Genomic DNA, 26333 nt, shown 5'->3' with positions numbered 1-26333 from the left:
AAAATAAAATTCTCAGATACAGAAAGAGAAATCCACGCAGCACCCCATGTGAGTGAGAAATTAATTCAGCTCTTCCAGAACAGAAGTGAGTTCACATTTCTGGCCACTCTGCAGCAAAAGGCATCAACTTCTGGAGTTATATTGTCCATCCGGGAGTTGGAGCACAGGTAAGAGCAATTTGTTTCTCTCTCTTGCAGCAGCAGCAACATAAAAGATACTGAGTGCTCAGGGTACTGTTTGGACAATGTGTTGAAATGGTAGATGTAAAATTTGACATGCAAGTTAGAGCCTTTCTTCATAGTTTGCAATTTGCTACTTTTCTCTAGTTCTTTTTTTTTTTTTTTTTTTTTTTTTTTTGTTATAGGAGGAATTCATTATTTATGTATCCTGATCTGTAAAATAACTTAAAGATCAAAGCCAATGTAGTATAGATGCAATACACTTTGGAAGTTACAAACCTTGTGATGCAATTTTCCTGACTAGTTTATTATATGTGCTTTGGCGTTTGCTTTTTCATAAAAGTTAAACTTGCACTTTTCTTGCTACACTATGTTTTACAACATTTTAAAAGAGTACATTTTCTGTGAGATTCAGTAACTAAGCTATTATTCAATTAAGTTACTTGTGCTTCCATGTAATACTGTGTATCTTTTCTTCCCAACATAAATACATAATATTCCTATTTCATGTATGTCTCTTCCCCCTGCTCCCCCCACTTTTTTTTTTTTTGTTTCTGATTGTCAGTGTAGGAGGAAAAAGAGGTCTCTTTGATTATCTGCTTTAGTGGTAGACATCAGTTTGTTACAAAAAAAGGTGTACTTTTTATTATGGTTCCTAATACAATTCCAGTGATGTTTTGATGTCTCAAAGTTGTGTGTTGTATCAGTCTCCTATTTATAACTTTGTGAATTATTTTTTGGTAATTTCTTAGGTCTTGAAGGACTTTTGTGTCTAGTCTGACACATAAAAGACTAGTGCTGGTCTTTTCTGTTGTAATACAGGTAATGGGACATTCTTTGGTTGCTCTCATTTCAAATCTAACATCAGTCATTCTGCAGCACTTCTATTAAAAAAGTCCTACTGGTATTTGTCTTAATCATGTGCATGATACTCAGTTGTTAGCCCAATTTCTTCCCTTTTTGTTGGGAAAGTGTATGAAGGAGAAGGCAGTGACTTCATCATGACCAAATTGTCAGTGATGCCTTTTGCTCATGCAACAGCAGAGATGTCCAGATGGGGCTTCCCATTTAAGGGGGGGACTTTGCTATACTTCTCTGTCACCTCTACTTTCTTATTGGTCTTTTACTTTATTACTTTTTGCATTTTTCAGGCCACTGTCTCAGTTGAGAATATTCTTTTACATTAGAATATTCCCCATTTAAGGGGAGGACTTTGCTATACTTCTGTGTCACCTCTACTTTCTTACTGGTCTTTTACTTTATTCCCTTTTGCATTTTTCAGGCCACTGTCTCAGTCGAGAAGAATATTCCTTTACATTAGAGAGGGATCCCTCCCTATATCTCTTCCCGTTCTCCTTCTCTTACTCTACATCCCTTTTGCATTACTTTTCAATTTCTCCAAGCTTTTTCAGGCCATTTGAAGTCATGGTTAACAGGATCAATTTGCCATGTTTAGGGTTTGTGTATTATTTATTTGAGAAAGAGGACATTGAGGACAGCCATTGAACAGAAAAATGCTGTCACATAGCAAAATCCAAGGTCAAACTAGACAGACAGTGGTGATTATACAATGCAAGGCACATGGATTTTTAGATATGGCATCTACTGAATGCAGCTCCTTGAGTCCTCTATCTTGACAGGCAGAGGCTTGTAGGGAGATGTGCTCTGCAGGAGTAATCTTGGTGGAACAAAATACACTGCTGTTCTCCTCTCTGGCACTGAGGTTATCTAGAATATTTAAAGTGATGACATCTGCTTAAAAATACATGGAGTAGAAGGATAGCCTGCTAGTCTCAATTGAGCCTTTGCAGCTCTGTGTAATAACAGGAAGTTTCAGTCTGTAATTCCAGGCAGGAGTCAGAGCAGGCATGTCTGGTGTTGCTCTTGGCTGCTATTACTTCAGGCGGATTACTGTGGCTATCCTCCTTTTTTGGACTCACTATCTACCCCTTAAAGCTGTTTGTTTGTCAGGTTGCTGCTCAGACCTTGCCAAGGATTCTCCTTTCCGACCCCAGATCTGTGATGACAGAAATTAATGAAGTGGATGACAATTACAATGTTTTTTGACATGGATGAGAAGTAGAGAACAAAGATTTGGGGCATTACTGAAGAGGACCATGCTTACATTAGATCAATGTAATAGCAGAATTTTCAGGTTGATAATTTTTGGTGTTTCTCTAACAGCTCCACTCACTTTATAGCTTTGCATGGGAACTGAAATGGGTGCAGACATGTCACAGGGCAAGCCTTTTATCAGTTGTTGCTCCTGCTAAATGTCTGATAATTATCATGGTTCTGTTCTTGATGACATCAGTGTTTTTGGTCAATCTTTTTCAATTTTCCCCATGTCTGTGAAAACAGACACTGCAAAGAGGACAATAATGGGTATCTTTATTTCATCACAGCAAGATGTGTGGGAACAAGTATAAGGGTACAATTGTTCCTTAACCTTAAAAACTGTTCCTTAGTTTTTGACTATGGAAAACCCAAGAACTCTTCTCAATTCCTTCTCTTTGTGCAAAATAGGAGATATTATAGTTAAAGGCTTACTTTTTTTTTTAACTTACCAGTGTACCAGAAGTCGCTAAATTAAAAGTTCAAGCCTTCAGAACATACAGGAGGCCAGCAACAAATGACAAAAGAAGCTCTGTTAGCTATGGATACCAGTGTTCATATCTTTCATGTCTTTTTTTGTTGTGCACAGATTTAATAGATGAGAAATAGGTATTATTCCAAGCAATGAAAAGGTCTGTGTATATATTCTGCTTTTTGATGTAGTGGAGATGATTGTCCTAAGGTAGTAAGGCATAGAATGCCTGGTTTAAATTTCATTTCTCTAGTAAGTTTTAGCAGGTTTTTTATTTTCCAATAGAATGGAGCTCTTAAACTGAAGATAGTAAAATAAGATTAATGCAATTTTTCTTGAAGTCAGCAATTTAGAGATACTATTTTGTTATTCTAAATGGATATTTCATGGCAATTAGAGATTTGCTCTTAAGTTATATCATCATTTGATGGACAGGACAATGATAATGCATCTTTGTTAACATTTTGTTGCATCAGTTTAATGATTATAAAGACTTTGTTTTCATGCTTCAAATGTATTAATCTTGGATAATCAAAATCTTAATTAATGCAGAGAAATTCTAATTGGAGAGTCTGATGGTTTGTGCAGTCTGTGTGTATAGTTATGTGGAATATAGTGGTAAATCTGAAGGTTATATTTCCTTTCCTAATTTAGAGATAATAAAAAATAATATAGGATGGACAGACATGTTAGTAAGGGATGCAGAAGTTGGAAACTGTGTTCTTGATCAGTGAATTATGCTAGCCAGTTCTTCCTAGATGAGCTTTGTGAGCTGTTTTGCTCACAACCTTTGACTCTTTAGACCACCAAAACACTTAGAAAAGGCCACTGAGATATTTAAAATGCCACCCACAATGAATTCCTCATTTCAACAGTGATTTAATACAGTTTCACCTGAAGCTGTGTCTGCCTGCTCCTTAGCTGCTCTGGCCTTGCATGGTCCAGAGCCCAAGAACATCAATTATTAGATGGAGTCAGCATTGCCTTTCAGCTGTTTAATCTCTGGGTTTGAGGTATGTTGATGGTTCTTCTCCAGCACTGGCCAAGATTAGCATCTGGAGAAATATGTCAAAGATGTTCACGTACACACATGTCATTCTTTCTGAAGAGTGTTTCATAATGAGAACTCTCACCATGATAGAACAAAGGACAGAGTCAGAAGATTATTGTATTGAAGAATTTCTTACAGGAATCATTAAAAACTTTTTTCCTAAAATTTTTACTTTTTTTTTTTTTTTTTTTTTTTTAATATGCTTGTAACCTGTGTCTAGGACCTGAACTTTAGAAACTTGATGCCATGCCAAATTCCTGGAAACCTGTAAGCTGATTGTACTGCTATAGTGAAATGGATTTACTGAGTCCAAAATATGCCCCTTCACTCTGTAGCAGCAAGCTGTGTTGATATGAATATTCAGGAGGATTCTGATAAATGGGTCAGGCTCATAGTGAGATTTTTATTCTTTGCAGGTCAGTTGTGGGTGGGGAGGTAAAATAGGCATGAGGCTCCAGTCCATTGTTGGATACTCCCACAGGTGACACTGTGAATTCCTCCTGAGGCTGTTGAGGAGCAGATAGAAAGCTGTATATTCACAAATAACAGCTGGAAGGCTACCAGGCCATTATATGTTTAATTAAAACCACAAAGGAGTAATAAGCTAGTTAAATTATTCACTGAAACCTAGCTGATGAAAAGAAGCCTCTGCAAGCGACTTCTGACCCTAGTAGTAAACCTGAAAAATTAGATTTACTCCCTGCTATGTTTTTAGATTATTCTCTGCAAGATGGGTATATGCCTATTGGATTCCAAGATGCCCAGGATTCAGAAAGGGAAGGAAAAACTCTGCAGATGTATCCATTAACTTTTTTCTTTTAGGGTAAAGGGCACATCTTTATGAATATTTATATGTTGAATTGCTAAACTGGAAAGCTGTAAAGAGAATAGCTGAAGAGTGAGCCTTACTTCCACAGCTCTGAATGAGTTGATGTGAAATATGTGAGGCATTTACATGCTTTTTTCCTACTCAAAAGGTCTTTAGAGATGCAAATGCAAATAGAATTGTGCTCACCTGCTGCTGTTCTTGGGGTTAAAGTACACAAAAGGGTAAAGTGGAGAAGAACTGTTATATAAATCTTCCACTGATTTAAGCATTGTGAGAGAGGAGTTACTACTGGAGGAGTTACCTTCCATCCTGTGGCTTCCTGCTGAGAGCAGGTGTTTTATGTACACTGGGCTGACAATCCTTGTGTCTCTGAAGCATTAACATGCTGCTCATAACCAGCTGCTGAAACATATCCATTGGACCAGGCTGGCAATTGGAAGGGAATGGCTGACAGTTTGAAACTCTTTAAACCCGAATTTGGACAGTGCAGAAACGTTATGGTCAGCCAGGAACAGGATGTGTGAGTCCCCCAGGAGTCTGCTCCGACATGCTGAGTTATTCCATTTGATTGTTTTATGACCCTCTGATCAAAGGCAAAGAACCAGAATGTCTCAAACTTGCACTAAATGCAACTTTCTGAAAACTGCCTGCTGAGTTTAGGCTGCTCGTTTGGAATCGACTCCCCTGGTTAATAAGCCAGTTAGATTCTGCAACAGGTTATTAACGTTCATTGGTGTGTTTGTCGGTGACATGTCTGCTTTTTGGGTTTTATTTGCAGTTTTGTAGTGGTGCCTGTGTGCTCTCTTTGCTCCAGGCAATGTCTCCAGAAAGGGAGGGGGTGGCAGTGCCTGCCCTGATGGTTGTGGCTGTGGAAAGCTGCCAGAGCTGGTGGCAGTGGGGCAGGGAAGGTGGAGGACAGGGCAGACATGGACTGGACCTTGAGAGAGGGCAAAGGAAAAAAATTTCTTTTTTTTTTCCCAGAGAATCCAGGAGAAATGTGTTTGTTGCCTGTTACCCAGTGTGCAACAAGTCAATAATTACACATTGAGAGAGACATCAATTATTGATTTCAGATCTGCACAAGCCTGGGCGCTCAGTGGCTTCACACAAACCAAGCACACCAACAGGACTTCCAACACCTTTTTTTTTGCACACAGAAGTCCAGAGTTGGTCACTTTCCAAGTACAGCCCTGGCACTGGTTAGTAGTTACTACTGATTAGTAGTTTCCATGCAAGTTTTGTAATCTCAGCTAACTTCTGTGCGTGCCCGAGGGAAGGGTCTTCATCTGGACAGGTGCCTTGTGGACCTCTGGGTGTGATTTTTTTGTGTTATAATGGAGATACTTCAGCTAAGGGATGCAAGGACCTTGAGTTTTTTGCCAAGTTGGAAATGTATAAATAGGCCTACAAGGACATAGTGATTTACTACATCCTTATAGCTTGTTAGTTCTAGCCTGGTCTTCAGTAAGGGATGGTAATTGTTCCACTGATTAAGTGTCCTTTCTTGCTGATTAGAAAAGTCTTAATAAGCCAGCTTAAAGTGCCTCAAGAATACTGACCAGTCCAGACCTAAGATGAGTTTGGCATATTCCACATTTTGCAACATGTGAAATTTGTCATAATGTAAGAAATCACTGAAAAGCTGCTGAATTTGAGAGATTAGAAGGAAGAACCTTTCTTCTAAGGACACTGCAATTAGGGAAATTTGTTATCAAATACTTTTCAACTGAGTAGTTTTACTCAGGTGGCAGAACTCATCAGTTTAAAAAGCTGTAATCTGCTTGTTTGATTAAAATCTGGCATTTAGAGACTGTAAATTTGGGGATGCCCTGAGCTGAGCTGTTGCTGCAGTGATGAGCATGAGGGAGGAAGGGACTGGATGGGGCTGTGCTTTTGTTACTGTGAGAACCCCGGGCTTGGTTCGGGGGTCTCGTGTAGTGGAAAAGTCTCTCGTCCCACCCGTGCTTCCAAAGAAAGGCTCAGCAGTCTCTGTTGTCTGGTCTCAAGGCAGTTTATTGCAAGTTATCTAAAATATTTTCTTCTGGAGCTGCTGTGGTTTGCTCACAGCTCAGGCAGAGGCACACACACACCCTGACATCCTCTCTGACTCCTGACTGCTTCTTCTCTCCCCGCCAGGGCTGCTGCTCTCTTTTACATGGTACATTACATGTGACATGGTTACAGTTTTTCCCCAATGCCTATTACCTATATTAAATGGTGCTTTTCTATCTTTTATATGGTACATTACGTGTTACATGGTTACAGTTTTTCCCCAATGCCTATTACCTATATTAAATGGTGCTTTTCTATCTTTTATATGGTGCATTACATGTTACATGGTTACAGTTTTTCCCCAATGCCTATTACCTATATTAAATGGTGATTTTCTACTCTAAACCAATCCATAAATGCCAACATCACCAAGAACATGGAGGCAAGGAAGAAGAAGGAGGAAGGACAGGATCAGCCCACTTTCCTCCATCTTAGAACTTCTGACCCCCATGTACAAAGTAAAAACCCCCCTGGACAGGTGCTAAAACCCCCCTGTAGAGCACTAAAAAATTTTCCCCTCTACTTTGTAATTACTTTTACTATACTATCTAACCCTTTGTGACTGTTCCACCTTCAAAGTTGGTAACTCATTCCATGGCTCAAACTCAAAATCACAGCTGTTTCCAGCTGCCTGCCAGGGTCTAAAATGCTTCTGACCAGGGCCTGGAACCTCTAAAACTGTCTGAGAGACATTTTGAGTTCCAACAGTTACAGTTCTGCTGGATCTCTCTGGTCACCCTGGCAGCTCTAGGCTTCTGCACACTCACGGAGATCCCTGGGTTAATGCCCAGAGTCCCAGGTTAGCCTTAGAAAGTAGCTGCCCCATTCAGGAAGTCCTCAGTCTGTGAATTGCAGATGGGTCACTGGAAACAAACCTTGGCCAGGGGCTGTGGGTGACGAGCTGCGGGTTGTGAGTGCACAAGGTGACTCAGTATTGGAGTGGTGATATGTACAGGAGTAAAGATTTTCTTTTGTCAGGTTACTTTTCAGTAAAGTTAAGACAGTGTTTAGTGTGAGCTTGTTCTTTTGTTGTTTTTGTGTGGGTTTGCTGTTGTGGGTTTTTTTTTTTTTTTTTTTTTTTTTTGAGATACATTTAAGGAGTCATAACTTCAGCTTATTCCAGCCAGACTCTTTTCTGTCCTGCTGGCTGCTAACACGCTGTTCTATTTTTAGGTGCAGTGTGGTATTTCTTACTTGGTTTATTAGGACTAGGAGAAAAACCAGGCTTTTTTTTTGCCAGACAGTAGGCTGGTTGCAGCCATGGTGAAGGTAGGTTTCTAGACAAATAAAATGAAAACAAAAATGGTGAAGGTCAATCCTTACAACACATGCCACAGAAATATGTAGCTGCTTTGTACTAACTCTGACTCCAGCTGTCTTTTGCCTGGCAGGCAGATGTTGGGGTTACTTTTTTCTTTATATGATCAAAGAGGAGAGCAAATTTGTATTAAGATGACCTCTGCCTAGTTGCAGGTACACAAACACATCATAAATGCTTTATGCTTTGCAGCTTGCATGCTCAGCTGCCATGTCTAAGATGGGTAGAACAGAAGACAAAATGTTAATAAATATTCTGTACTAATAGAAGGTGTCAGTGTGGGAGTGTTTATTGTTATATGTTTCAAGCTAAGCTGGTAGAACACAATTACTGCTGTCCTCTGAGTAGGAAAAAATAAGTCATTTAATTGACTGGGTTTAGTTCCTTTTGCTTGAAAGGAAAGGATAGAAATGTTTGGAAGAGCCTTATTTAGGTAGACAGTAGCATGGTGATGTTGCACTTTCAGGCTTTTACAGGAGAGGTTTGAATGTGTTTAGTATTAAATTTTGGCTATATTGGATTTGCTTGCATAGAAGGAATACTTTTGGAATAGAGTAGGAATCGAGTAGGTGATGCAATATATGGGATTTGGCTTTTGTGTTTCCCTTTGTAGAAAGCTAATCTGATTTTTAGCAACAAATTTCATTGGCACAGGTAATGCTTCTATTCACGGCATCTTTTGTGCTGCCTGATGTCAGTCTGACTTGGTGATATCAGTGTGTAATCTCTGCCACAGCAGTGAGCCTTTAATGCTGCACGAGCAACCATTTGCCATCTACGGTTTTGCTGGGCAGCCTCTGGCTCTGTCTTTATTTAAACCAGCTGTAATAAAGCAGCTTTGACTGGTTTGTAAGGGTGGATGTTAGGGAAGCTTCTCTTGCCATCCAGGGCCACTGTGGCAGTGACAGCTGCAGCACACGAGACTCTCACTGCACCAAACGTGTTCCTCAAGATGCACGTGCAGTGGAGGAGCGTGCTTGAACATTTCTTCAAAATCCAAATGCTTCACAATGCTGATTGCTTCAGAGCTTGGTGTCCTGCCCTGTCACTTGACAGCGACTAGGGTACAGGAACAGCACCCCTGGAAGCCCCTGAAATATCTACCTTGACAGGTGTAACTTGTTCTGGTTTTGCAGCCACACAGAGCTGTGGTGACAACTGCAAAGTGAGTGCTGCCTTTTGTTGGAAGAGATGCATCTTTTCTTTCAGAGGCACTGCTTTTCTTCCCTGTGGCTTCACCGCTGACAGGGGCAGTGCCTTGGGCAGATTCCTGCCAGATTTTCTGCAGCACAGTGCCCAGCCCCTGCTCCTGGCCTGGCTTGCTTTGCACTGAGCACTTTGCTTTGCTAAAATGAGAGCTTGGTCACTTTGGTGTCGCTGTCCAGGCTGAGCCACTCGGCACACCCAGCACACCATGTCCCACTGTGCACACAGACTCTTGGTGTAAGGAACAGCAAAAGGCCAAAGCAGTAATGGCCTGTGCTTCATCACAGAATCCCTGTAGATGGAAAATCCTGACATCTCTCTGATCACGGATGCAGATTTTTTGCCTGTCTCTAAATACATCAAGAATTATTTCTACAAAGATGCTAAGGCACAGTCTTGCCTGAAGCCATGTTTATCATGAAACAGCACAATGCTGTTGTGAAATGAAAAAGCTATGTGCACAAACAAGTCCAAATATTCTGATTTTTTTCAGAGGCTTGCTGAATTTACAATTTATAGCTGGTGGCATCAAAATGACTGATTTCTGGACTTTTCCTGAATTTGCATTGTTATAGAAAAAAATTAAAAACTGTGCCTTGGCCAGACTCACAGATATTTTCCAGAAGTTTCTGTGCAGTACCAGTCTGATTTTTCTGGCAGTGATTTTTTTCCCCAGCATCTGGGAGGCCCCACATCACAGTGTTGCTGTAGCATGTGCAAGGTGGATGGGGCTTCCATCCTTGAACTGCTGTGGTTTTGTGACCTTCTCCCATACAATGTTAAGCAGATGCATGGTGTTCTGACTAGATGGCAACCCCAAGTTTGTACATATTTGCAGGGATGCCATCTGTGCCTGCTGCTTTGCCCTGGGACATCTGCTCAGTAGCTGCAAGAGCATCTGCTATAAATGCTGGTGCTGCTCCTTGAAAGAGGCTGTGGGGCTTCATTTGGCACTTGATCAAGGATGATGGAAGTTGTAAAGTCAGAATGATAACTCTGCTTTATTTATATTTGAATGTGATAAGGAGGAAGGTTGCCAGAATTGAATGCAAAAAGTAGTTCTGCGTTAGTTCCTAGAGCTCTTACAGGAGCATTTAATCTGTTTTAATCTCAATTGTGCTGCTATCTTCATTGTGGGATATTTTAGTGTTTGGTGGTAGGTATTGGGTTGGTGAAGATCAGGAAATAAAGTGCTGTGTAGCCTAAGGATGTTCTGGAGGACACCAGCTCCACAGTTCTTGCTGGGGCCCTGTCTTGGGATCTGTAATCTGTGGCTGTCCTTCCTTTGGCCACTTGAACAATCTAACAGCAGTAAAATCTTTGAATGAAATGTTGTGGTGTTTGCCACAGGATAAGATCTTTTCTGTGGGTTGAGATGATGAATAGGTGAATATGTTTCCTTAATGCAGATGGTGGACTAAGCCAACTCACCTTTTAGAAATACTTTGTCTTTTCTGCTTCAGGTGTCGTACATGTTCTTATTTAATGTTGATATTTTTTGGCCATTGCATTTTTTTTTGGTCATTACAATATATTTTGGTCATTACATCCACAGCAGGTGTTTCTAACTGAAAGTATGCTTTTAGGAACCTTTCTTTCCTGATCTGGAAGTGAAATGAGCAGTCAAATATACAGTTTAGTCACTATGGTGGTGACTAAAAGGGGGAAGAAAAAAAGTCATTAAAAGTACCTGTGTCAAGCTTTATCCTCTCCAAACAATATTTTTGTGTGAGGTACGTAGGGGTTGCAAAAACTCTCAGAAAGAATTGTAAAATAGCTTGAATCAGCTGTGGAATAATACTGTCCTTCTGGAAAGCACATTGTATGACCTTGAAATATCCCAACTTTTTTTGATGTGCATAAAATCAGTCTGAATTTAGCAACGTTTTTCTCTTATATATTGGGGTTTGAATGAGAGACTGCAAATAGACCTATAAAAGGCATTTGAATTCTATAATTGTACGAAAGAAGGCAGCAGTAATTTACATACTTAGCAAACAGGGAAATTCTACTAGTGGGAGGATTTCAGCCAAGGTCAAATTGTATTGCTGTTCCATAAAAATGAAGCTTTCTTAATACATGTGTTTTGAGAAATTCATCTGTCAAAATACATGTTAACTTCTGATCATGCCTTATTTAAAATTTATGGAAGTACAAATAGTTGCTGAGAAATAACAAATAAAACAAGAACCCATCACTCAGTGCTAAGGAGTTGACCAGGAGATTGCTGTCTCCCACCTTTCTTCCCTGAGAAAGGTCTGGAGAGGGTAGCAGGGCCCTAACTGCAGGACAGGCTGGCACAGGCATGCAGATGTGATGCAGAATCAGGGATTTTCACAATACTCGGGGATCTTTCTTAGGCTTTTGGTGTGGATTTCATGGTAGCATTGAAGGTTCACACTGAATCATGATACATATATTCAGATGGCCCCAGATGTTACAGGCTTTTCAGGAATGCTGATTCATTCCAGCCCTCTGTTTTCTTGTAGTTCCTGTCAAAATACTGCCAAGTTCCTTCAAAACACCTGTGAGAGATCAGTCAGTTTTCCTGTCTCTTGTAGGGAACCTTCTATTAATTTTTCTCCTCCCGATTTTTACCTGTTGTTTTATCGTGGATAAAAAAATTGTACAATGGCATTTGAAGTTGAAGATGTGATAGCGATTAAAAAAAAAATCTATTTATTTCCTCTGGGTTTACTAATTATTTTCTCACTGGTTGATGATTACTTGCCTGAGTTTGTTTTCCCCTCATGTGTTTTCCATTCCCCAATTTACAGATTCGAACTCTGAAACAGAGCAGGTGTAGTTATTTCCAAGAGTGAGTGGCCTTTGTGTCATTGCTTTGGAAGAGGCTTCTTGCCCCTAGAGTCTAATGGAAGGAGGCAAGAAAAGAGAAAGCAGTTTGCACGTGACTTATATTCTGGTAAAGACAATTTCTGAACCAAGAACATTGTGAAGTGTTTGTGTAATCAAGGGCTCAGTGTGAATTTTTGCATCTTAAAAAAAGAAAATCAACACAAGAGTGTTGGTTTACATTGCCTTTTTTTTTTTTTTTAAATATGAGAGAGGTGTGTTGAGGTAACCCAGGTAGTTTCTGCTGTTGGGATTTTGTTGACTGATGTCTCTCTGAGTGTAACTTTGTGATTTGCACTTGTTGAAGGGTGGTGAAGAATAGGTGCAGAATTTCCCTGCTGTCACCTTCCTTTTTCTGCCACTGAAAGATAAAGCATGGTGTTTAATACAGTCCCGTGGCACTTACTACATTAGGTGCACATATATAAAAATGTTAGCACTAGCTATTACCTGAAATTTTAAGTAATCTGTTCTGTACTATATAAATTAGCCAGGAGGTTGGCAGCAAGCTCGATGCCTAAGCAACAAGCTGTTCTCAGACCTGAGGTAACTATTGTCACTAAAGCTTGTCAGGTGAGAAGCTTTGCAATTCCCCATGCTGTACAAATAATAGAGCTCAGATGTGATTAAGTGCAATATCTGAATGACCTTTCCAGGGCTGCACTGTTGCCTTTGCATTAACAAAGAAATCATTGTGTGCTGAGTGATCAGCTCTGTGGCTATTGGAGATGATGAAGAATGACCTCAGGAAGCAATTTGCTTCCTGCAGCAGGAGATTGTCTTATTTTTGGGCTCTTAAGGCTCTGTGATCAACCATATATCTGTATGTATATACATACAAATAGTTTGTGTGTGAATGTTATGTACTTCTCCCTATTTATTTTTTTTTTTTCAGTTTTCTGTCTCGCTTCCTTTTGTGCTGTGAGAGCAGATAGAAATTACAAAATGTTTAAGTATGGCATCACTGACAGTACTTGTCCTAGTGCTTTTCTGGCTTGGGAACACCAGCAGCAGTGTCTTTTGGTTATTGTCTATATTGTCACTGAGCATTGAAATAATCTCTTTCCCAGATTTTGTGTGAATGTGATTTAGGTATTTTAAAGGGTGTTGGCTGTAGTTAATCAACATTCTGCTCTACTATTTAGAGAATCCTTCCTTCTCTGCTCTCCTTGTGCCAGTGCCTTCACAACACCAGCCTTTTTTCCCACTCTGTACTGCATGCATTCTGTTGTGGTTTTATTCAGCTTTGGTTTTACCTTTACCTCCTCACATGTTTTATGTTGTCACTTGAGTCTTTGATTCATGTGACCCAGTAATGCTTTTATGTTGCATGAAAAATGTGATGACAAGGCATTGGCAGGATGGAGGAGGGCTTGAATTTCACATTTGGTGAAGACTTAGTGTCTTTGTGTTCCCATTCCCAGCCTGTTGTGATGTCTTGCACATGTTTCCAGCTAGTCTTTTATCACCTGTTTTCCTCCCAAGGAGCTCTGTTTGCCAGTTGTGTTGGAAACCCTCAGCTTCATTGATAAATTCTGATCTTGAAGAGTGTACAGCCCCTGTGTAATGCTTGTGCACACAAGCTATCAGGGCCTGTGTACTGCCAAGCAGTGTAAAAGGCTTGCTGGGAAGTGAAAATTGGCACTCCAATATTTACTGGTTTGGGTTGCATTTATTTTTTGCATTACTGCAATTTTTCCCACCTTAGCCCAAATCAGCACCTATCTCTCACATGCCATGTTAAATTAGTGTTGGCCAAAAGGGAAAAACAAAACACTGTGGAGGTAGATGGGGCAAAGGACTATCTGGACAATATAACGTCTTTATGTCTTGTATAGCTATTTCTACTATGAAGTGAGGTCTGCAGCACCAGTTTCTATGTACACAGCTTCATTTCAGCAGGAAAAAGATTCAATATGATGCAAATACTTGGTGAGGTCCAAGAGAAGACTTCACTATTTATAGTGTCAGTGTGCTAAATTCATCCTACAGAAAGAACTGGCTCCCACCGCACCCCTGTGAGACCAGTTAATAAGCCCACTTCATTAGCTCTCCTGTGAGTCTGACAGCTTTGTGAAGGTTTTGATTGTTGGATGCTTTATGCCACATGTGGAGACACCTAATCCAGCCAGGAGGTTTTGTCCTTTCCTTGAAAAGTAACAATAAAAGTCAGAAAATGAGTTAAGCACAATTGTATGTAGGGGAGTCCTAAAAATGAACAGTTGTGGTTTTTTAAACTGGATTTTCAAGTAGTAAATACAAATTTAATGATTACCTGGTGGTTTCTTACCTTAATAGCTTTTTATTTGTTTGCGGTTGTGATATATGTACCGTTCTTTATTTTTCAAATTCTTACAAAGCCTGCAGTCATACAAAATATTTTGGTGAAAAGAGTAAGGCTTGGATTCCTGTAGTTTTCTATGGGTGAAAAGAGGACTTCAGTTTCCTTGGCTGACAGGTGGTACTTGGAGCTGTTTTCATGTAATTAGTATTGCTGGTTTTGTATTGCTCTGAATGTAAAGCCTTGTCTCTCTGTTTCTTAAAAAAAAATTAATTAAAAACAAATTAATCCATGCTGAGTAACCTCTTTAGATGGTGGTGTTTGTTTATAGAAGACTTACCAGTCAAGAAGAAAGCGACAGTCTCTTTCAGACAGTACATCCAAAGGTGGAACTGATTATTCCTGTTTTCAATGCAGCTATTTTGAGCTGGAGAGCAGTGGCCTGCGGGATGAGATCAGGTATCACTACAGGTTTAATGGGAAGATGAGGACAGAGGTGTTCCCCTACCGCCTGGCAGATGGGCAGTGGCACAGGATTGCTGTGTCCCTCAGTGCATCCCACCTCCTGCTCCACGTGGACTGCAACAGGTGAGCAAATATCTTCTGCAATCTGTATTTCTTTGAAAAATAATCTCTTTCTAATACAGGAGTAAAATTGGAAGAGGAGATTTTTTTTTCTCTATAAATATCTCATTCAAGAAGCATGCTAAACTGCCATGGGGTAAGAAAAGGAAAACAAAGTATTAAAATGGAACAATTCATTGTGATTATGACCAAATGTGGAAAAGGTTGATTGCTGATGGGGGAGTATTAAATGCATCTCTGTAGTTTAGGCAGTAGCTGAGCAGTTCTGCTTGCCAGTGATTGCATTTAAGTGTGATGGATGGGCGTGCAGTCTGTTCTGCTGTGAGCTGCTTCACTCAACGTACCTGAGAACCTGAAGAATAGATAGATGCATCAGAGACACTCATTTTAATTTGCATAATCAGACGTGCTGCCCCATTTGGAAACTTCTGAGAATTTTTCCACATGCTGCCCCATTTGGAAACTTCTGAGAAACCTGGAAGCTTCTTTTTGCATGACTGGAACCAGTGTTTTTTGTTTTCTGAAGGGTATTCTGTGGTTTCCATTACAAGCTGTGAAGGCTGTGAGATGGCACCTTGCCAGGATTTCAGGGAATGAAAATCAGCAAACCTAGAATCTCTCTTGCCTTGGGACTTGATCTCACAATTTTTATTGTAGACTTCAGACTTAGCAGCCGGTGAGAAAGAAATTCAGAGAGTTTAAAATTGGGACTTTCATAATAGTCTTTACGAATGAGGAAAACAAACAATTACTTTTGTATCTTATTGCACTGAAATGAAACAAAACAATATCAGCATGTGCATTTTGGGATCGTGGCACTTAAATAAATGGATTGGGTGATGATAGCAGATATTTTTTTAGAAGTCTTCATTTTGTTCAGACAGGCAGAATAAAGCTAGATGAGCATTATAGGAGTTAAAGGAACATTTGAAAAAGTTAGAATTTTGACCCAAGTAATTATGAGATACTGTTTTGAGAGGAATGTTACAACCATTTTCTGCAAATCCATTAACTACTGAAAAATCTAATCTGAAGGAATGTTGCTTATTGGACCTTATTTGGACCTTAGAAGCAATTAAATGCTGAGAGTAATTTTAAGTTAATTGAGACATGAAATCTACAGTTTGCAAAGATTCTCTTCATTTCAGTCATTTGATTTATTTATGTTCCCATTATTTATCTGTTATACTACCTTGTTTTCAACAGAATGCTTTTTTCTTTGTTTATTGACACAATGGGTTTTGGGACAGGTTCTTTGTTATCTAGTTTGATTTTTTTGTTTTTTTTTTATGAACAGCAAATGTGTTTTGAGAAGACCCTTTTTAGCAGACTGTTTAGCTGGCTGCTTTCTTGTACAGCATTTAAAATGAAGACAACACAAAACGACTGTCTGGTGCAGAATTCTTTCCAGGGACAGGAGAACTCCACAGAGTCATGGTTGTGACCCGATTTTCTTTACAGTAACAAGCAGAAATAGATAAATACAATTATGGAATGAGCTATGCTGTCATATGAGGTGACAAATATGTCCAGCCATCTGTGTCAGGGCTGATCCATCTAACCATGCCCCTTAAGGTGGTGCATCCTAAGGTTGCTTCCAGCATAAATCTGTACCAAGCTGTCAGTGTTTGGCTGTGTATTCTGGTGTTTTATGACAACTCCTGTGGAAGAGTAATGGAAACAGTTCTGAAAGCATGACTTGAGGACAGATCATAGTAGAAGTTTAAATGAGATGGGGAAAAAAATAAAAGGAAGTCTAAGTTCCTGAGTCAGCTATAGCATCACTGTTCAGTTAATTAGAGAATTTTGTGAATGTTGGTGTTGCTTTGATTAAATCTTAACCCTTTATATCTTTACACTCAGGAAATGAATCAACATCTTGTTTATCATGGCATTTTCTTATGACAGTGCAATAAATGTCGAAGCTTTGAAAATGAAGAGCAAGTCCATGAGGGGTACTCCTGAGCACTACTGAAAACCCTAAGCCCTCTTCATGTTAGTTTTAGGGAAGCTGCAGCTGAAAGTGTGAGCAGAGTCCAGTGGACTTTACATGTAAATGTCACTATTTTAGGCTGGTGTGGTGCCTGTTCAGGATGACCAATGAGAAGTGATGTTTCTGCAGCCTTGAATGAACAGGAGGAAACAGGATATGAGTGCAGTCAGTGTATTCACCTGTCCCACCAGAGTTTTGGTGTCATCAGAACAAGAATTTAGCCTCCTAAATTAGTGTATCTATCCAGTTAAAGTTCTCAGCTTTTTTGTTTACTGTGTTTGCCAGCAAAACAAAAAGGGTAAAGAAAAAAAATGACCACCAAAATTAATGCCTTGAATCTCTACTGTATTTCTTTAGGGGCTGGCAGCATGGCTTCTTTACAGACATGCCTGAATTTGCATAAATAAATAATAATAAATAACAATACATAATAAATAAATGCATTATTTCTTTTGTTTAGGACTGTGGTAATGTGTTACATATTTGGAAGGCTATTGTGAGCAAACAATTTGTGAATGCAGTGTTACTAAAGTTAATCTGTACCTGAGAATGCATTGCAAGTGTTTGCATTGGGAAAAATATCCATTCACAACCTAGTTTTGCTATGGGATTCATACTGTGATACTCTGGCCTCCAAGAACTGTAGCTGATCAGAAAGCATTGGAGAATAAGCTTTTAATTTGTAAACAGATAGTCAAATCTACATTTTCTTTTCCCAGCCCTATCACCCACATTACTCTGATTTGTAAAATTGCTTTGACATTTGTACTTGATTATCTTTTGGATTCAATTCAAAGTCAGCTTTGTTTTTCAGGCCTGGGTAGGCTAGGGAAAAGTACTTGGGAAAATAACAAAGGCCTGTAGTGGTTTAAAGCATCACCTTTAAAGCAGTGTAATTGTCTCTGTTCTAATGAGATGTCATATGGAGGGGGAAGCATATGCATCAAAGGAGATTTATTTGCCCAAGTACAGGTCCTTTTGAAATCAGCTCCTGCTGCATCTTGCTGCCTCCTTTCAGTGCTCCTTCAAGAGCAAGGAGTGGGAATTGTAGCTGAGTTTGATGTTAGAGCTCGGAGCTTCTGACTCGGGAATTGTAGAATGATTTGGGTTGGAAGGGCCTTTAAAAATGATCTTGTTCCAATCCCCTGCCGTGGGCAGGGACTCTTTCCACTATCCCAGATTGCTCCAAGCCCCATCCAACCTGGCCCTGGGCACTTCCAGGGATGGGGCAGCCACAGCTGCTCTGCACACCCTGTGCCAGGGCCTCACCTCCATCACAGTGAAGAACTTCTTCCTATTTATCTGATCTAAACCCACCTCACTTTGATTTGAAGCCATTTTCTCTTGTCCTACCACTTTGTTTCCTTGTCCAAAGTCCCTCCCCAGTTCTCTTGTGGCCCCTTTAGGTACTGGAAGGTGCTAGAAGGTCATCTGAGCAAGGAGCTTTCCTAAGGCTGAGCAGCCCCAGATTTCTCAGCCCATCTTCATGGGACAGAAAAAAGATACCTTGAAGTCCGGACTGAAAATCTGTTGGATGTCACTGGACTCTCCTCACTGACTTGAGGAGCTTTTGTGCCAGGCAGTAACCTCCAGCCAGGGATGTGTTTCAGAAAACTGATGTGAGAAGCTGTGGGTGCACTTGCTAACATGCTTTTGACATTCTATCAAGGCTCTGAAGGCTTAGAAAAAGGAAAAGACAGCATTAATTATAAATGTACTACTGATGCACAAGTAAAAACCTGTGCTCAGAGTGACACGGAAATTACCTTGCCTGCTTCTGGTAGGATCTGTGCCTCCCTGCTCCAGGCAAAAGGGGTTGTCAGGGATTTTCTGGTGAATTCTTCAGCTAGAGATTCAGCTAGAGCAGGTTCCAGCTAGATTCAGCAGATTCTAGAGATTCTAGCTGGATTCAGCTAGAGCAACTGCATCATTGTCCTTAAATAATCAGTAGTATTAATATATTGTAAATGGAGGTAAACCCAGCAGGAAGAAATGATGATGTCTGACTCAATTCAGAAGGCTGAATTATTTCTTCATTATAACTATGCTAAAATACATTAATATACTATATAAAAGGAGGATACTAAAACTACACACTACTTTCTCTGACTATCTCTAACACAACTCGTGACCCTGTTGAGAGCCCAGCCCCAGGTGGGTTGGATTGGCCATCAGGCTCAAATAATCCTCACCTGAATCCAATTAAGCACTCACCCCAGGTAAGCAATTCTCCAAACACATTCCACATGGGAAAAACAAGGAGCAGAAATAGAAATTATTTTCTCTTCCATTTCTCTCTGTGCACCTCTATGAAAAGTCCTGAGAAGGAGAGAAATGTGCTTGCCACACTAATAGATAATTTTATATATGTATGTATGATCAAATTAACTCTGCCATGCTTTTTCCCATCTTGGGCTTCTGTTCATACCTGTGCTGTTGGGAGATTTGCAGCACCAAGAGGCTGACAAGTCCTACAAGATCTGATATTTGTCTTTTCTGGGAATTAGTTTCAGCTGTAGAGTCTGCACTTTTTTCCCTGGCACCTGGCTGTCCACTGGGATGCTGTCCCCTATGACAGTACCAGCACAGAAATATGTTGCATTTAATGGTGTTGAGAAGAGTGAGGGAATAGCATGGAGTCTACAATTTAGGAGGTGGCAGGTACTGTATCAAAATGTATTTATTGAAAATCTGTTTGCAAAATTGTAATTCCAAGTCGTTCTCAGTGTAGCTGATTAATCTGGAGGGGTAAGTCTGAAAGGTGTTTTCTTTATTTATTTATTTTTTGTTTTATTTATCTTCAGCTGTATGGCTGCAAAGGTACTCACCTATTCAGACAGTATCCATCTTCCTTTACTTGAACTCTGTGGGCATAGAAGGGAGAGAAAAGTGCTTTGATGAAAAAATTAATGGTTTTCCAGTGAAAAACTGTGCCAGAGTGCCTTTTGCTGTGAACACAGCCTGTGGATGGATACTCTTAGCTGTTTGATGGAGGGGGTTGGTAAGAGCACAAGAGAATAGATTATAAAACTGGAGCAGGCTTGGAAGTAGTCTCCAACTGAAAAAACATGTTGTCTGCTTCTTTTATGTTAGAACAGCGCATTAGGGAATAAAAAATGCATGAGCAGTGAGAACTCCTTAATTGGAAAAATAAATAAATTAAAGTAACATCCTCCAAATATGGGAATCCAAGATGTCAGAGTTCTTATAAATTAGATATCCCGGCTGCCAACCTGTGATCTAAACGAAGTTCTGTGACTTTAATTAAAGTGTAATAAATTTAAAGAAGGTTAAGGGATGTATTTAAAAGGGGGATTTGCTGCTTTAGTTACTGTAAACACTTTCTCTTGAGAGGGAAAATAGTGTGGTGACAGTGCTATGCAGCTAGGTAATTTAGTCTCACTAGCTGAGTATGAGTTTGTGACCCAGATTGCTTCTCTGCTCTCCAAGGTGTAGCAAAAGCTGTCAGAGAAATGGGTAGAGTGGTGTAATTGTGCACCATGGGTGCACCCAACTTCAGAACTGTGGTACTGTGGACTGGAAGTTGGTTGTCACCTACTATTTTTCCCTTTTGTTGGGCAGAAAGGCTGTAAAATGTTTAGCATGAGGGAGCTCTGCAGCTGGCATGCCCCATCAGCTGCCATCAGTCTCTGTCATTGCAGTTAACTGCAAGGAAATGTGGAGGATACAGTCAGCATTATTTTCTTTTTAAAGAAGCTTTTAAATAGCTAGAGTTTTTCACTGAATAGCTAATGCATCAGCAGAGTGGTAGTATGGGTGTTCGTGACCAAAGACTGAATGATATGTTTTAATCCAGTCCCCTATTACAATGAAAATTTATTTTTTTAATCCCCAAAAAAATAATTTGAACTCCTTTGTGTACTGCACTGAGAGAATTATGAGAATGAATGAGTATTTATCAAAGTGTTGAATAAGTACTGGAGGAAAAAAAGGTAACAATGCATATTTGCTCCTGCTCAGTGTGGAATCTGCTTTGGGTTTCTCCCGGGAGCTGATCCAGCTGCTGCTGATGCCAGAAGAGGAGCAGAAGTCATTCTCCAGGAGTTTGGTTAAGGGTCTTCCCCAGGAGCTTGGGGCAGAGTTTTAGGGACTTGCGGAGCCAGAATTTGGTACCTGCAAAGCCCAACAAGTGCTGAACACAGAGTCAGCAGTGGTTTTGGACCCCCTCCCCCAGTCAGAACTGGGGACTTGTGGTGCTTTCTGGTGGATTGTAAACGTTCCTAGGCAGGTTGATGGCTTCAACAGGACAGGAGTATTTTGTTATGCTTTACCATTGCCATCTTGCATTCCTGGTATTTTTATGCTCTGAGTGTGTCAGAGAGAGAGGATGGATAATGGCAGAGGGAATGATCAAGGCTGGCAAGCCCTCAGATGGTTTAGTAATTTCCAAAAGTGTGTGACTAGGTGTATTATCAAATTCTCAAATATTTGTATACTAGTCCAATATACATGTAGACATTTTTAATGTTAAAAGCAATAAGTCTTTAAATTGGTGTGCTTAGTTACAACAGCAATCTCTGAAAATTTAGCTTGCACAATTTGAAATGTATTTGGATATTTTGCTATGAATTTTTTTTCAGGAGGAGTCTCCTGTTACCTGCCTCTATTTTCCTTTATTTCTTGTTGTGGAGGTCATGTGGACAGAGAGGTGATCACAGTAATTTAAGAGTCAGCCAGATAAAGCAAATGTTTTGAGCTTTTTCCTTTCAGATTGTAAAAACAATTATCCTGCTCCAGCCAGGCAGATTAACTGAGATCTAAGAAATAAATGAACTCTTCCATTTGAAGTGTTAGCTTAACTCTGGAGTTTAGAACTACAAGTCACATAGGATAGTATTGGAGCTGAATTGAGAAAATGACAGCATAATTCTGGTTAAATACTTTTGTAAATACATTAGATCTCTGCCAAAGAGCAGGTGAGAACCTCTCTGAACTATTCAACAGCAGGCTTGAGACCTGAGTCTTCATGCAGTAAATAGTACAGTCTTTCCAAAAGATCTGAAACCTCCTGGGTGTGGTGGGCATTGAGCAAACAGGGCTGAGGCTGCTGAGAGCTGGGAAACCAGCCCAGAGTTTTGTGAAATGGTTTAAGATTTGAGGTGTCTTTCTCTGGCAGTTTAGCACTGTTACCTGGAAGGTAATTATTTTAGGAATCCAGTCTTTACAAAATCCTGTCCAGTCTCCTGCTTCAGAAGGTGAGGAGTTTCTGTGCGTTGAGGAACACTCCATTTCTGCACAGGTAGGTATCTAGTGAGCTGGTTGGTGTAGCTTTTGGTGGTGTGTTTTTCTTTTAACGTGAAAAAAAATTCAGGTATTAGCATCTGCTTCCACTTTAAATATTTTAATGATGTGAAGAATCCTTGTTGTGATCTGTCTTACCAATGGAAGGGTACATTGAAGAAGCAGTAAGGAGGAAGTTGGTAGTTTGATCCTTGGCACAGGAGTAAGGTAACCTGCAATTGCCAGTCCTGTAAATTGTCCTTGTTTCTGAGACCAGACAGTAAATGAAAGAATCAGTAGAAACTGAATTACTTAATTGGGCTGGGCTGCAGTTTTAGTGGCATCCTCTTCAGCACAACAGTGAAAGCAAATAACTGATAACTACCAGTTATCTGCACCAACTGAGGCAACCTGGACTTTTTCAGCCCAAGCTGAATTTTTCTGTCACACCAGCTTACTTACCTTGAGCTTGTCTGCAAGATGTGCCATGCAGTATCCCAGGGGAACAACCCAGTGCAATCTACAGTGAGAACTCTCATTGACTGGAGCAGAACCATGCTTTCACCTCCCCAGCGTGTCAGATGTTGTGAGAAATGTGCTGTCCCTGCAGAGCGCTTTCCTGCCTGTCTGCTGGCAGTTTCCATCTAAATTTAATTTTAGAACCAATATAATGGCTTGTTCTGTGTTTACTGTCTGTTTCATACACTTCCCCAGTCGTGGCCAATTAGTTATTTGTGGAGGGACTGTAGTGTTATCTTTCAAACAACCAAGGCTAAACTGGACAGTTGGAAAATACCGTGGGAAAAGGGAGCTGTGGGTTATTGGATGAACCTGCAGGAAGAGCTGAGGAGCAGGGAATGGGGCCATGGAGTTGATGTGACAGTGGCTCGTGGGGAGGAGGAGTGGCAGCTCCAGGGAGGGCTGAGACAACCCCAGGGGCAGCCAAGCAAACCCTGCCATCCCCAGCCTGCAGTTGCCTACCATCACTGCAGCAAATTTGCTCTGGAATATGGATGAGGTTATTTTATGATTACACACAAATCCTCCAGTGATGGCATGAACCCCTTGATGAGATGATCCTCTGACAAGATACCCTGCAAAGCAATTAACTTCTCAGCAGATGTGGTTTTGGAAGGGGGGAAGAAGCAGTTTAGTAAAAAAGGTTTCTTGTGGCTGACTGAATTTTAAATGTAGCTTTTGTAGCAGTGCAGAAAGAGTTGAAATCAAAAGCTTCGTTCTTTTCACAATTGCACCTATCTTACTGTACTAGATAAATCAACTTTGGGGTTGAGGGGAGCCCGAGACAAAGGGAAAACAAAAGGAAAGACAAAGGCTGGATATATTTTGTGAAGAGGAGCTGTTCCAAAGCTGTAAAAGCTTATCATGCCTCAGGTTCTGTAGCTGCCAGAGTGAAGATCCATGTGCTGCAGGTCTTGGGCCAGGCACCAGCACATCCCTCTGTGGCAGGTAGATGGAACAGAAGCAGAGTTTAAGAACTGCCAGTTCTTACTCAATAAACTTGTAACAAACCCCAAAAACAACCTTAGATTAAAAAAAAAAAAATCATGACAAAATAGAGATGGCATTAGCCATTTTATCATGTTTTTGCCTCTTTGTTTGGATAGCGTTTTATTTTGGGGTTCATCTTGCTGAAAGACCTTATTTATGCACATTTTGATGCATATTGTTCCTCTTTTGCTTTCTGATTGTAAGATAGCCTTAATTGGCTACTACTTGTTTCATAGATATTCTAATACAGTTTTTTTTATCTCAGATTTATCTTGCTTTAAGGGTTTCTTTAATTTGGGAGAGGAGCTTTTCTTCTTTTTTGGATCTTGAAAGAACCCATTGAATTAATTTCTTCCTCTTATTTCTAGAATCTGCTTTTAATTGCTCAGCTTTGGTTTGATGATACTGTACATCCAGGATGTACTCTGAACATTTGGTCAATCTGAGATGGGCCTTTGGTATAATACTTGGTATGGTAACAAATGAGATTTTAGTGCTGTGTTTTTAGCTTTCTTGTTAACAGTTTGCTTTATTCAGTGTTCTGGTTTAGAACCTGAGCTTCAAAGCTTGCTGAGGTTAAAGGGTGTCTTTTAGGGACCCTCTGAGTTTTAGTATTGTACTCATTTGTAAGTGTATTTTTCCCCTTGACTGTAGTGGATACTTGTGTGCATCATAAAAACCCTGCTGCTTTGTGGTTTATGCTCTGGTAGCCAGATAGTGACAGTAGCTCACAAGTGACAGAGAGATGCTAAAATGCCTTTGGAGAGTCAGATATTTGTTTGAAAAGTGGCATTTGATCTGTGTAGCTCTCAGCTCTGTATGGAGATGTTTCAAGTCCTGAATTCACATTAACCCATAGAAGCTGAGCATATTGATTTTTGTAAGGAAAGCCTGTATATGTAGATGACATTCACCTCAGCACTTCAGAGGAAGAATTCTTTTGACCTAGACACCACCTCAAATTTTGCTGAGTACAGCAAAAATTATCATGTTCACCAAAACCCGTGACAAGTGTTCTTGTGTGCTCCTGTAGATTATGTACAAGTTTTAGGGGCAATGTCAGGGCCAGGAGCCACATGCTATTGAGCTCAGCTTTACCTAAAAGAACAAGGGTTCTGTATGGTTTAGTGCTGTCAGGCAGCTGAGCACCACACAGCTGCTGCCTCTGCAGCAGGATGGGGAAGGGATTTGGAAGGATGAGACTGCAGGGGGGGCAGAGGTGTGTTGAAATAAAGACAGTTTAACAGGTAAAGCTAAGCAAAATGAAGAATTAATTCACATCTCCCATCAACTGTCAGGTATTTAGGTGTTTTCCTGGAAGAAGCAGGGTTTTGTCTCACACCGTGGTTACTGGGGAAGGCAAATGCTGTCATTCTAAGCATCCCCATCCCCTTTCTGTTTCCCCCAGCTTGTGTTGCTGAGTGTGATGTGATGTGCATGGGGTATCCCTTGGACCAGCCCTGTCCCCTCCCAGGCTCCCTGTGCCCCCAGCCCCTCGCTGATGGGGCAGTGTTGATAGTAAAAGGGTTTTAAAATCATGGGGATTTGGGGAGTTAGAAAAAAGAAATTAAGCTTAGTAGGCCCTGGGAAAATACCCTGGGAAAGTATGGGCCTTGTACTTGCTAGAACTGCACCTGTGTAACCAGTATGTGATAAATGATATAACTGTTAGATGTGACGATTGTTTAGTAATTGAATATAATTGCTGTAAGAATAATCATGAGAAACTGTAGTCAGGGGCATGAGAAGGATCACAAGAAATTCATGCTTGAATAAGATCAATGTATACAATAGAACAACATAAGTTTAATAATTAATATGTAAGTTATATAAGGATAGAACATAAAATACATTGAGCTCGAAAGCCATGTGGGAATCAGATTTGGGTTTGTACCCCTGATTCCCAGAGCTCTTCAATAAAAACACCTGCAGATAATCATATCCTGTGATTCTGTGTGCTCCTGAACACTGACAGAGTGAGGAGCAGAAGAGGCCCTGGCACTGTGCAAGCGCTGCTGACCATCAGCTCAAACACAGTGTGATACCCACACTCTTCTGGTCACAAATCCAGCACGTGGCTCCATGCCAGCTGCTTTGAAGAAAATGAGCTCTGTCCTAGCCAAAAGCAGCAGTTGCCTAAGCTGAGAAATCTGATAACTATTTGGGTATCAAACCAGCTCTCTTGGCACTAAAAGCCCTGCTCTGGATCCATCACATGTAAGATGCAGTTGACCCCAAAGTTTGGTATAATTTTTTTCCCTGTATAACTCTTGGCAATCCTAAGCAAATGGTCAAATTTCTAGTTATGCTTAGAATCTGACTCAGCCTATTTTCTGGGTTTTTCACGCTTTCAGAAGTGCTGTTTTTATTATATGAAGATGGGTAAACATTGCAGCCTCGTAGACAGTCTTTTGGGGCTCAAACACCCTTTACTCTGTTGTTGCCAGGAATAATTTGTATCTGTTTTGTCATTTGCAAGTAAAGTTCATAATATTGACCTTGTTTGTAAAGGTGCTGGAATCTACCTCAGGTTCTGCAGATGAAAGTTGCCAAAGAAGCATTTCTGCTCTTCATGGGGCCACTGCTGTGTCATAGAATGGGTCCAGTCCTCTACTTTGGGTCAAAAATAATGATTTGTTTTAGTTTAGT

General features: G+C 40.3%; 1 protein-coding gene across 3 annotated transcripts in view; it reads left to right on the top strand.

The window, feature by feature from the left end:
* The window catches only part of NELL1 (neural EGFL like 1), a 284811-nt gene that overhangs the window by 23248 nt on the left and 235230 nt on the right, over positions 1–26333 (top strand). For all 3 annotated transcript variants that reach the window (XM_021528533.2, XM_021528532.3, XM_021528531.3), the window contains exons 3-4: positions 17–167; positions 14774–14944. In XM_021528533.2, the coding sequence (XP_021384208.2) occupies positions 17–167; positions 14774–14944 (322 nt within the window). The remainder of the gene's footprint in view (positions 1–16; positions 168–14773; positions 14945–26333) is intronic.

Source organism: Lonchura striata, chromosome 6 (assembly GCF_046129695.1).
Source record: "Lonchura striata isolate bLonStr1 chromosome 6, bLonStr1.mat, whole genome shotgun sequence".
Taxonomy (NCBI): domain Eukaryota; kingdom Metazoa; phylum Chordata; class Aves; order Passeriformes; family Estrildidae; genus Lonchura; species Lonchura striata.
Note: the sequence above shows the minus strand (reverse complement) of the source record. Positions and strands in the feature narration are given on the sequence as shown.